The sequence below is a fragment of the Nelumbo nucifera genome, chromosome 7 (genome assembly GCF_055504915.1).
Source record: "Nelumbo nucifera cultivar China Antique chromosome 7, China Antique-T2T, whole genome shotgun sequence".
NCBI lineage: Eukaryota > Viridiplantae > Streptophyta > Magnoliopsida > Proteales > Nelumbonaceae > Nelumbo > Nelumbo nucifera.
The window spans coordinates 33,215,198-33,227,439 of record NC_142655.1 but is presented as its reverse complement, the minus strand read 5'-3'; the positions used below and the strand labels follow the sequence as shown (position 1 = coordinate 33,227,439).

Genomic DNA, 12,242 nt, shown 5'->3' with positions numbered 1-12,242 from the left:
GGATCAGGTCACCTTAAACCGAAGGGAAATGCGTGAGCTGCAAGCAAACATAAAAAATTTGTAGTCTCAAATGCAGAGTATTCAGATTGACGTTGAGGAGATCACCAGTGATTTATCCAACTGTGTGGAAAGATGACACGCGAGCTGGACGAGGCCAAGGAGACCATTGCCGCCCAGGAGCGCCAACTAGAAGAGAGGCGAACAAAGTATACTAAAGATATCCTCTAGGTAGAAATAACAAGCATCGGATGTTTCTATGACTCCTCCGAGTATGCCCAAGAAAAGCTAGAGAACACAGTCCCCGCAATGAGAAGGGGATTTAAGCTTTGTTGCCACTACTTGAAAATCTTGCACTCTGACTTTGACTTTGGAACTTTCTCTATTAATGGCGTGTCGGACGAGCTCGCCGTGTAGGTTGATCGGGAGCCTCCGACTCCTAATGAAGAAGAAGATGTAGCCGGCACCGAAGATGGTGGAGAGGGTGACGATGTTGACAATGAGTTGCAAGATGGTGATGAAGAATAGGTCGGCCTTGATGTTGATTGTTTCTTGCTGATGTTTTCGAGAGCTTGTGTGCTCATGTAAGTTGATGTTTCTCGGGCCTACGCGCCCATGTTCTTTAGACTTTGTTATTTGAGGGTTTTCCTCTCTTCTTTTCTTTTCTCCCCCCTTTTTCTTTTTGTACCTCGACTTTAAAGACTTAATGAAATCCACTTTGTTTCTATTCCTAATTTCTCTCTCAATGAAAATGGTAAGACTTTATATCTCGGAATTTGGCCGAGCTGCTGGTAGGTCGGTCTGAGTGCCTTTGTGCAGAACGATTTTGGCGTCCCTTAGGATTCTTTTGACCGAGTTGCTGGTAGGTCGGCCTGTGTGCCTTAGTGCTGAAAGTGATCTGGCGTCCCTCAGGATTCTTTTGATTGAACTGCTGGTAGGTCAGCCTGGGTGCCTTAGTGCTGAAAGCGATCTAGCATCCCTTAGGATTCTTTTGACCAAGTTGCTGGTAAGTCGGCCTGTGTACCTTAGTAAAATTTTACAAATTCGTGGATGTAGCTCGGAACTCTTCTTTTCTTATCTATGTTCCATGTGCGGGGTACCATCTTCCCCTCTAGTGTTTCGAGTTCATATGCATTCCCACCAATCACTTTCCAGCACCGGGCTCAAGCTTCCAAAGTACTAGGTCGCCAACTCTAAATTGACGTCTCTTGACTCGGGCGTTATAGTACCAAACCACTCGTTGTTGGTATGATGCGGTCCGAATGTAGGCGAGATCACGAAGTTCTTCAATTAAACCAAGGATGGCCCATAAATCATCTTCATTAGTATCTTTGTCAAAAGTCTCGGATCCCAAGGTTGGTACTTTAATTTCTGTTGGTATCATAGGTTCAATTTCGTATGTTAGGTTAAAGGGTGCTTCACCTATTGCTGTTTTGATAGTCGTTCGCCCATAATACGTTGGGTAGCTCATCCACCTACAAACCTTTAGCTCAAGAGATCCGAGCTTTGAGGCCATGGAGGATCGCCCTATTTGTTACCTCGGCTTGACCATTAGCTTAAGGGTGGGCGACAAAGGTGAAACTCTATTGTATTCACATCTTTGTGCACCAATTTTGAAACTTGATATCTTCAAACTATTTGTCGTTGTCCGAGATCAATACTCTTGGTAGTTCAAATCTGCATACAATATTCCTCCAAAAGAAATGCTAAATGTTTCAAGTTGTAATGGTTATTAGTGGCTCATCCTCTACCCACTTTGTGAAATAATCAACTACTATGAATAGGAATCTTCTCTATCCGATGACTGGTGGAAAGGGGCCCAGTATATCAAATTCCCACTATGCAAACGACCATGGACTAGTAAGATACTAAAGGTCAGCAGCTGGTTGATGCAGGATGTTGGCATATCACTGACATTTGTCGTATTTCTGCACTAGTTCAATTGCGTCTGCTTTTACTGTAGGCCAGTAGTATCCTTGTCGCAAGGCTTTTTGGGTGAGTGCCTTGCCCCCAAATGTCCTTCATGAATCTCACGCAATACTCAGTCTACTTTAGCTCGGCATAGACAGCGTATGTAGGGGAGCGTGAATGATCTCCTATATAGCTGCTCGCCCATGATTACGTATCAAGCTGCTTATCGCTCTACCCTCTAGGCCGCATTACGCTCCTTTGGCAGGGTCCCATGGTGCAGATAGTCAACGAGTAGATCCATCCAGCTCGGTCTACTGTCATCACAGGGATGACCTCTTCTGCCACCTTTTCTATAGTCGGGTGCGGCAGATCTTCTATATAAACTATCTTTCTTGTCGAGTCGATTGCACTAGCCAACTTTGAGAGTGAATTGGCTTTGGTGTTCTCTGATCTCGAAATCTGTTGGATATGCCAAGAGTGGAAGCTGGGCAAGAGCTCCCTTACCTTGGCTAGGTAGGCCGACATGGCGGGCTCTCAAGCCTCATATTGTCCATTCACTTGGTTAACTATTAATTGCAAGTCACTGCACACCACGAAATTCTTAGCCCCGACTTCCTTCACCAGTGATAGCCTAATTATCAGTGTCTCATATTCGGCTTCATTATTCAACGCTTAGAACGTGAAACGAAGGGTGTATTCCAGCTTTACCTTGCTAGGCCCGTAGAGGATTAGTCTACCCCCCTTCTGCACTAGTTGGATGAGCCACCCACATGGAGGATCCAGGGCTCCTCTTCCCAGGCCAGGGTTTCCTAGGCTAGGGCAGGTGTCACATTGGTCAATGCCCCCGAGGTGGTTACTAGCTTAGCAACTTCAGCGGTCGATGAGTTAAAGGTACATTCAACGGCGAAGTCTGTCAGGACCTGTGCCTTGATTGCTGGTCGCAACTCAAACCGGATGTCATATTCACCGAGTTCGATTGCCCATTTTGTAAGTCTCACTGAGACCTTGAGATTCTACAAGATTTTCCTCAAGAGGTCATTCGGTCAGGACCATAATAGTGTGGGCCTGGAAATAAGGTCTTAACTTTCGGGCTTCTAACACTAAGGTGAAGATCAATTTTTCAATGTCTGGGTACTCGGTCTTAGCAGCATGCAACACTTTACTTACATAGTATACTAGTCGTTATACCTTTCCTTCTTCCCTAATATGGACCAAGCTGACTACCTCGTCACTCGTAGGGAGGTAGAGCTTGAGCTCATCCCCGGGCTCGGATTTGGTCAATAGCGGTGGCGAACTTAAATGCTTCTTTATCTCATCGAAAGCGATATGGCAATCTTTGGTCCACTCAAAATCTTAGTTCTTTTTTATGGCCTTAAAAAATGGTAGACACCGTCCAACCGACTTAAACATAAATCGGTTCAAGGCAGCTATTCGGCTAGTTAGCTTTTATACTTCTTTTATGGTTTTTGGAGGTCGCATATCCAAAATTGCCTGGATTTTATCTAGGTTGGCCTCGATGCCACGTCGGCTAACTATGTATCCGAGGAAGTTGCCTGATGTGACACCGAAGACACACTTGTTTGGGTTGAGTTTCATGTTGTACTTCCTTAAAACATTAAAAACACATTCTATGTCAGCTATTAGGGAGTTAGAAAACTTAGTTTTTACAACCATGTCATCTAAATAAAACTCCATTTTATAACCAATCAAGTCTGAGAAAACATTGTTTACAAGTCACTAAAAAGTTGCTCTAGAGTTTTTTAGACCAAAGGGCATGACTTTATAACAATATAAGCCCATCTTGGTTACAAAGGCAGTTTTTCTTCATCAGCCAGGTCCATAGAAATCTAGTTGTAGCTAGAGTATGAATCCATGAAAATCAACAGCTCGAACCTTGAGGTCACATCTACCAAGCGGTCGTCGTTTCATGGGAGAGGGAAGCTATCCTTCGGGCAGGCTTTGTTAAGGTTGGTATAATCGATACATATGTGCCACTTGCTTTTGGCTTTCTTCACGAGGATTGGATTTGCAATCTAGCTCGAATATTGGACCTCTCTAACGAAGTTTGCTGCAAGTAGCTTCCCTACTTCCATGTCTACTATCTTCCATCTTTCCAGGGCAAGGTTCATTTTCCTCTGTCGGACTGGTCTGATTATGGTGTCAACATGTAATTTATGAGTTATTATTTTAGGGTCTATGCCAAGCATCTCAGCCACCGACCAAGCAAAAACATCTAGATTATTGAGTAAGAAACTTACCAAGTTGGAGAGTGCTGATTCAATTAGGCAAGCTCCTATTTGTACCGTCTTCTCTGGCTTAGCCTCCGAGACTGGCACTAGGATAGGGTCAGGCTCACTCATCTATGTTCTCGGGGGGCGGATCCAGATCGACGTCGACGAATATCTTACAGTTGGCCTTTAAAGCTGCTACGTAACAATTGCGAGACTCGTTGGTCACCTCGCATAACTCCAATACCTCTAGTAGTAGGGAATTTCATTGTCAGGTGATAGGTCAACACTACCGCTCGGAGGGCATGCAGAATAGGTCAGCCCTGGATGGCATTATATGGGGAAGGCGTGGTGACCACAAGGAAATCGTTGATCAAACCGGACCAAGTTGGGGGTTGAGCTTGCTATAACTTGTACCCTTACCTGTACGAGGGTCCGGACTACTTCGCTAAAGCCAACCAAGGGCATGCCGGCTGGCTGTAGGTCCTTTTTCCCGAGCTCCATAAGCTTGAATGCTTCTTCCAAGATTATATCGATCGAGCTCCCCAAGTTGACCAGAATTTTTTTTACCTCAAAATCATTAATGGTTAATTTCACAAACAGAGTGCCATCGTGCAGATATTGTATACCACACATGTCATCTTCAGTGAAATAAATTATTTCTTCTCTACGGGGGCACTTTGGCGGATTGTCATTTTCACGTTCAAGGTCACATACTGAAGTTCTTCCTACCGAGGTGGTACATCCTGTTACTATACCCCCCGGTTATCATGTTAATAACTCCCCGGATGACCCGCTTTGGTGGTTGTTGGTTTCAGGGGGTCTGGTCTCTCTCTTGCTCCCTATTGGTTTGAGGTGCTTCCCTGTTGTTCAGTAGGTTGGCCTTCTTCTTCTCTCTTGATGAACTACTTGAGGTACCCGCGGTGGATCAATTCCTCAATCTCGTCTTTAAGGTTCCTATAGTTCTTTGTATCATGACCTATGTCATGGTGGAAGTGGCGGTATTTATTTGGGTTTTTGTTAGTTGGGTCACCCTTCATCCTGGGCGGCCATCTTACATACTCTGTTGTTTTTATTTGCATTAATATTTCGCCCCTTTTTGTATTTAGGGCGATATAAGTCTTATTATACATAGGAGGGGTTTTGGATCATTGGCCTGATCCTGAACCCTGATGGGGGGACTTGCTCTTCCTTCTTGGTAACTTACTTCGCCAGTTGTGAGGTGACTGACTTCTTTAGGGCGACTTGCTTCTTCACCTTGACTTGCTGCTTCCTACTTCTTCTGTTCGCTTCCTTTTTCCAAACAAATCTGACCATGATCCCTGTGCCTCTTCTGCTTTTATAAATTTGTCAGCCTCAGCAAGAAATTTCTCCATAGAAGTTGGTGGGTTCAGTTCATTTCCCAATACAAGTCGGGGTGATGGATGCCATTTACTATTCTTGTGAGTTGTACAACCAGGTCACGATCGGGGATTTGTAGATGTTCTAAGTTGAACCTTTTAATGTATTCACGGAGTGCCTTATTAGGTCGTTGGACGACATTCAATAGGCAGGTCGCAGATTTACAGTGCCTCTTACTGGTTGCAAAATGAATGGTAAACTGCATTAATGCTTGAAAGCTATCGGCATGGTCCATAGGGTCTGTTGTTCCATTATAGGTTTCAAGGCTAGGTGCCCTAAAGTTCTTTGGTTGCGGGGCCATAAGTATCTCGGGGGCCAGTGGTGAGGTCAGAGATATGAGTCACCCTGAAGTGGTGCCTGATTGACTGACTACTTTTTTGTCAATCATGCTCCCAGATGGAGAGAGCTGACTTTTCTTTGAGGCGCAGTGAGCACACCAACGATGCATTCTTTTTGAGCCTTCGGAAGAGCTAGCGGCTTCAGTCCCTATAGGCACGGTTGCCCAGCTTTCTACCGGAGTTGATTTTTGTTCTAATCAAGAACTTGGTTCTCTACCGGGTGCTGGTTAAGGTTTTGGTCGGAAATCAAGTTTGAGACTTCATTTCAGATCTGGATGGGGACCCAAGTTGAGGCCGGGTTATGGTTCAGTCTGGCATTTTGCTGTTGTAGCCAAGGTTGTTGTACTTGGTGATTCTGAGGCTGCTGCAGTGGGGTTTATTGTGTCTACTGTTGTGGTTGCTGCTACCTCCCCCCCATTAGTGTGGCGAACTTGTCTTCCCAGGCTCTTATCTGGTTCCTCATTCTCCGTGCACATTGCACTAGGTCATAGAACTGGTGCACATTGACACCAGTGGGAGCTACGACGAGCTCAATCACAGGAGGAGGCGCATTCACATGAGATGATGCGACGGTCGGGTTCACTGTGGGCTAGATGCCTGGTAGAGTAAAAGGTACTTCAATCTACCCAATGGTCACTAAGGGCACTTCTTGAATCATTTCGAGTTGTTCGTAGCCCCCACCGACTTGGTTATTGTTGTTGTTAGAGGGTTGATTGCTTGATGATGCCATGTATATAAGTGCAAAGTGTTTAGAAGGTGAGAACATAGCTTTAAGTAGCATTTCCCACAGATGGCACCAATTGATGGTGCGCGATTTGGTGGCTCTCACGTGTCTGGTGACTCGGACGCCGGATCGGATGCTTTCCTTGTCGATGGCCGAGATGAGTTGGGCCGAGCTAGGACTAGCTGAGCTATGCTGTTCAGCAAGAGAAAGAGTTAGAGTTCCCGGGTTGTTTGTACCCGGAGTGGGCACTCCGATGCTTGAAGTCAGCGAGATGTTCTTTAGGAGTTCTTTTAAGATCGAGAGGGCAAGAACTCGGTCGTGCATAGCTCTTCAAGTGGAAATGAGCCATTTATATAGGCATGAGTGGTTAGAGACTTCTTACAACGGGTCTCATGTTCTCACGAAGTCATTTCCGTCAAGTTGGGAGAGTAATGATGCCGGTTACGTAAGCTACGCGGGGGTTGAGGTCCATCCGATTAACTTAGTTGCATGCGGTGTTGGTAGGTCGACCTAACGGTCGACTCATCAATGCTTCAAGGATCCCAGACTGATAACGGATCTATGTGACAAGTCAGCGAGCATGCCTTGTAGATCGCCTATTGGTACTTCTCGTAGCTCGGCCTGTTCCGAAGTAGGTCGCCCCTAGCTTGGAGTCCTATTAGCTCGGCCAAGCCGAGGTATTCCAAGTCGGCCTATGCGAGGTGCTACGAGCCAACTTGTCGAGGTGATTTGCTTACTTAGCACCAAGGTGTCTTCTTGGATGCCACGTGTCGTAATGTCATAAGGATGACCAAATTTCCCCTCATCAATATGCATTTAATGGTTTAAGATAAGTGAGGCCCAACAAGTGGACCTTGAAAGACAATCTTGTAAGGTAGTGGAATGAGATCCTTGAAACCCAAATCATTGATCTCATGAGACTAGATCAAGGCCTTGTCACTTAGGAGCTCACCTCAAGTTGTCATGCATATTGACATGCATCGCTCGCATAGGCCTTGAGTTGATCATCGTTTTAGGGAAATAAGAATTGGTTGTACCTAAGAACCATATTGACATGCATCGCTCCTTGAGGTGCACCCACAATGTTTTATAACAACCTTATGGTCCCCTTTGGATATATGTCCTTTAGGGAAAGAAAGGCAGGATCTTTCGACCTAGAATATTCTAGAATGTGCATTCCCATGCACACAACACTCCCTCACTTCTATATAGGGTGAACTTGTCCCCAATTAGTGATCTTTCAACCATTTCCCAATCCATCTTTAGTCCTTCAACACTTAGCCTTTTCGTTAATAGATTCAATCACTTTTAACCCTCTCACCAATATACTTTCCCAAACCCTAGTGGCAATCTATACTCTATTTCTAAGACTCACAAATCATCCTTATTAGAGATATGGAGCTCATTTTTATTAGAGATGTTAAGTTCAAGATTTGGATTAAGTCCTTATCCAATTAAGAAATAGCTCTATAAATAGGGATTAGATGGAGGGGCAAGTCATTCAATCTCTCAACTCTTTCTTTCTCTATTTTTGTTCTCGCTTGCACTCAAACCCGTAGTTTGAAGCAGCCTTGGTGAAGGCTGATTCTCATCACTCCTCTATTGTGTTTTTGAAGAAAAACTTCAAAGAACATTAGGTTCACATAGCTGCATCAATCCCAAATAGTTAGAGTCTAATTCGGCTTGAAAGGTGTTGCTGAATTGACTTCATACATACAACTACACCATCTTCATTTGGAGGTTGATTTAAATATAATATTGGACGTGAACTACCACTTTGGGAGCTGCATATTGTGGACTTCGTATCAAGTATGATTAATTTATAATCTGATTTCAAATCTAGTTCAAGTTTAGTGCAAGATCAATTCGGAAATTCAGATTTTAAAACACTAACAAACCAATTCTCAAGTTGGGCTGAAAATATTTTTAATTCCGTCCAGCAATTGTAACAAGTTCAGCCATGTTTAGTCATGCTTTCAATCCTTCCAATAGGTACAGGTAGGTTAAAATTGCAAAATCCATGTATTCCTAATTTTAAAATCTTGGAACATTCTCAAGGGAGACCGGATTCAATCCTCACAAAATGGTGTTAACACCAACCTCAAGGCCACTTGCAGCTATGCATTTGGAACATCTCCCCATGAATAAAAACATACAAGTATAGAGATATTCCTAATACATTGTTGCAAATGGCTGTGAAGACAGTGTGAGCACATTTTTTGTGAGGACTGAATCTGAGTGAGTATTTCCATTGGTACAAAATGTTTTTGGCGATCGGCCTCTAGTATACAACAACTCTTAGCCTTTGTGTCGTATGCACTCACAGTCCAAAGCAGCGAACCTGTTACATATTCCCAAAATCCTTTCAGGACCGGGGTAATTATTCAATCAAGGCAGCAACTTGAAATGATTCATCAATCTTCATGCACAATTATTTGATAATCATGCACTTAATCCATCACAGATTTGTCATAAACCATCTTTACGCAATATGGACTAACGTGTCAAGCAGGGAGAGATGTAAAAGGCTAAAACCGGAGAAAAGTTTGGCTATCCACAGTTTTAAAATTGGCTTTCTACGTTGAGAGAAATTATTAAAATCGTCATATTAGGAAAAGTATTTGAAGGTTTCCGAGGGGCAGGAAGGAAACACTAACGACTAACAACCCTCTCCGTCGTGTCCGGCCCTTCCTCTTAAGCCACACATTTGATAACAAAAATAACTACAATTTACTCTATTTGTCTATCTCCATTGTTATAAAACCAGTCCCATAAACAATTCTCAAAAAGTAGAGCGTAGGGAGATCACAGAAACAACAGTCGGGTTCACAACAGGAAGAAGAATCATCCCTACAGCTCTCCTGTGTTAAAGCGAATTTTTCTGAAGCTGAGAGCTGTAAGAATAAGGGATCATAAACAAAGAAAGATCTCCCCAACTCTTCAGAGATATTGTAATTTCATCAAATATGCAGAACAATGAAGGGACAAATAAGAGAATCGCTATCATTAGTGCTTCTTCCTTGATCCTTGTAGCCATGGTGGTGGCAGTCACGGTCGGCGTCAATCAGCACCCGACCGCCGGGTCCGACGGAACAAAGACTGTCAGCAACGATGATGAGCAGATACAGACCTCCATGAAGGCAATCAAGGCTATATGTCAACCCACCGACTACAAAGAAACATGCATCAAGAGCCTCTCCTCTGCTGCCGGAAACACCACTGATCCCAAGGACCTCGTCAAAATTGCGTTCAAGATCGCCACGAAACAGATCAAAGAGGCTGTCAATCGCTCGGTCGTGCTAAAGGAATTGGAGAAGGATCCAAGGGCATCAAAGGCTCTTGCAAACTGCCGTGAGTTAATGGACTATGCTATTGACGAACTCAATTCCTCTTTTGATGAGCTCGGTTCCATTGACATCGACGACATCGATGATGCACTCGAGAATCTCAAGATCTGGCTTAGCGCTTCCCTCACATACCAGGAAACATGCTTGGACGGATTTCAGAACACCACTGGAAATGCCGGAGAGTCCATGAGAAAAGCATTGAAGACAGCTGGTGAACTCACTCAGAATGGCCTCGCCATGGTTACTGAGGTAGCCTCCATTCTTACCTCTTTGCAGATGCCTTCTAAGCGTCGACTTCTTTCTTCCGAGCAGCAATCGCAATGTCCCTTCGCCATGGAGGATGAATTCCCTACCTGGACGTCTGCTGCAAAACGGAGACTCCTAGCAGCTTCTCGGGCTAACATCAAACCTAATATAACCGTTGCCAAAGATGGAAGTGGCAAATACAAGACCATCAGTGAAGCACTACGTCATGTCCCCAAGAATTCAAATGAGACTTTTGTCATACACATCAAGGCCGGAGTTTATCACGAGCAAGTGCAAATCAACCGGAGCATGACCCACCTGATGATAATCGGAGATGGTCCCACAAAGACCAAAATCACCGGGAATAAAAACTTCGTTGACGGAACCCCGACATTCAAGACTGCAACAGTTGGTACGTACGCACAAATTTATTAAATTTTACCTTATTCCCATCTTTGTTTCTTCTGTTTATTGATTTCATCATGCATACAGCCGTGATCGGAGATGGGTTCATGGCCAAGGACATCGGATTTGAGAATAGCGCCGGACCGGAAAAGCATCAGGCCGTGGCATTGCGAGTCCAGTCAGACATGTCCATTTTCTACAACTGTCAAATCGATGGGTATCAAGACACTCTCTATGCTCACACCCACCGCCAGTTCTATCGTAATTGCACCATCTCTGGGACAATCGATTTCATCTTTGGAAACTCCGCAGTTGTTCTCCAGAAATGCAGAATTGTGGTGAGGAAACCACTGGAAAATCAGCAGAACATTGTTACAGCCCATGGCAGGAAAGACAGACGCGAGCCCACTGCTATTATCCTTCAAAGTTGTCGCATCGTCGCTGACCCCTTGTTGTTCCCAGTAAGGAACACGACACGGTCATACCTCGGTCGCCCATGGAAGGAGTACTCCAGAACCATAATCATGCAAACCCTAATTGATGACTTGATCAATCCAGATGGGTGGCTCCCATGGAGCGGCGACTTTGCTCTCAAGACTTGTTTCTACGCTGAATACAATAACAGAGGCCCAGGAGCTGTCCTTACCCAGAGAGTGAAGTGGCGTGGTATCAAGACTTCCATCATGACCCCTGAGAAAGCTCAACAGTTCACGGCTGGAAGATTCATCCGGGGTGATAGTTGGATCAAGCCAACAGGAGTGCCCTACGATTCTGGCTTATCATCCATGTAAAGCGCTGCATTTGAGTTTTTAATTGATATCTGATCAAATGTATGGAATTAATTAAACAAACATATATATAATAAAGCACTGCTCTCAGCTTCTTCAGACACGCACATATATTTTAGCTTTTTCAACTATAAGGGATAAATAAAATTTGACCCAAATATTAGTTCTTATTTTTTGAAAAGTCCAATAGGTTGGTTTCATTATGTTTGATTTTATCTCATTTAATGGGTGTTTGATTGATTAATCAATTACATAATTGAACACACCTACAAATGCAATTTGGAAAATGGTTTTAAAGTTCCCACTAAATTTCTTTTTTTTTCTTTGTGTGTGTGTGTTTTTGAGTCTTGCCCCACATTAGAAAATTATAAAACTTGCTTTGGGATTTTAAGCACGAGCTTACTTATACTCCTTGGAAATATAAAAGGTAAGTATAGGGGCCTAGTACCGCACAGCGCATGCACATGCATGTGCATGAACGTCCGACAGATGCGCTTTAGAGGTGTACTTTGTTTACATTTTGCTCACACCCATGTTAAGGAACTATGCTTTTAAATGATACAGAGGTACGTTAAGGTCACAGGTGATGTTAAGGTCACAGGTGATGTGGGATGAGACGATATTGGTTGTAGTTAACAAAATTTGGTCTCTTAACATCATTCTTTTTTAATCTTTTCAAGTGGGAATAATCATTGCCAAACTTTTATCCATTTGGAAGAGTTACAAGAAGAAACTTCTACATAAGGCAGAAGAATTTACCTTGGAGCAAATCTAGCAATACCTTCATATTGAAGAAGAGTATCGAATTAGAGATAATAGGGATAAATCCTTGGCTAGTATGTTCAACTCCAAAGTAA

At 43.7% G+C, this 12,242-nt stretch overlaps 1 protein-coding gene across 1 annotated transcript; it reads left to right on the top strand.

Annotated features, from left to right (window-relative positions):
- The first annotated feature begins 9,383 nt into the window (after positions 1–9,383).
- LOC104598379 (putative pectinesterase/pectinesterase inhibitor 28) lies at positions 9,384–11,486 on the top strand. Its single transcript, XM_010260414.2, has 2 exons — positions 9,384–10,604; positions 10,685–11,486. The coding sequence occupies exons 1-2, from the start codon at positions 9,566–9,568 to the stop codon at positions 11,386–11,388; spliced, it is 1,743 nt and encodes a 580-aa protein (XP_010258716.1). The 5' UTR covers positions 9,384–9,565; the 3' UTR covers positions 11,389–11,486.
- The last annotated feature ends 756 nt before the right edge of the window (positions 11,487–12,242 follow it).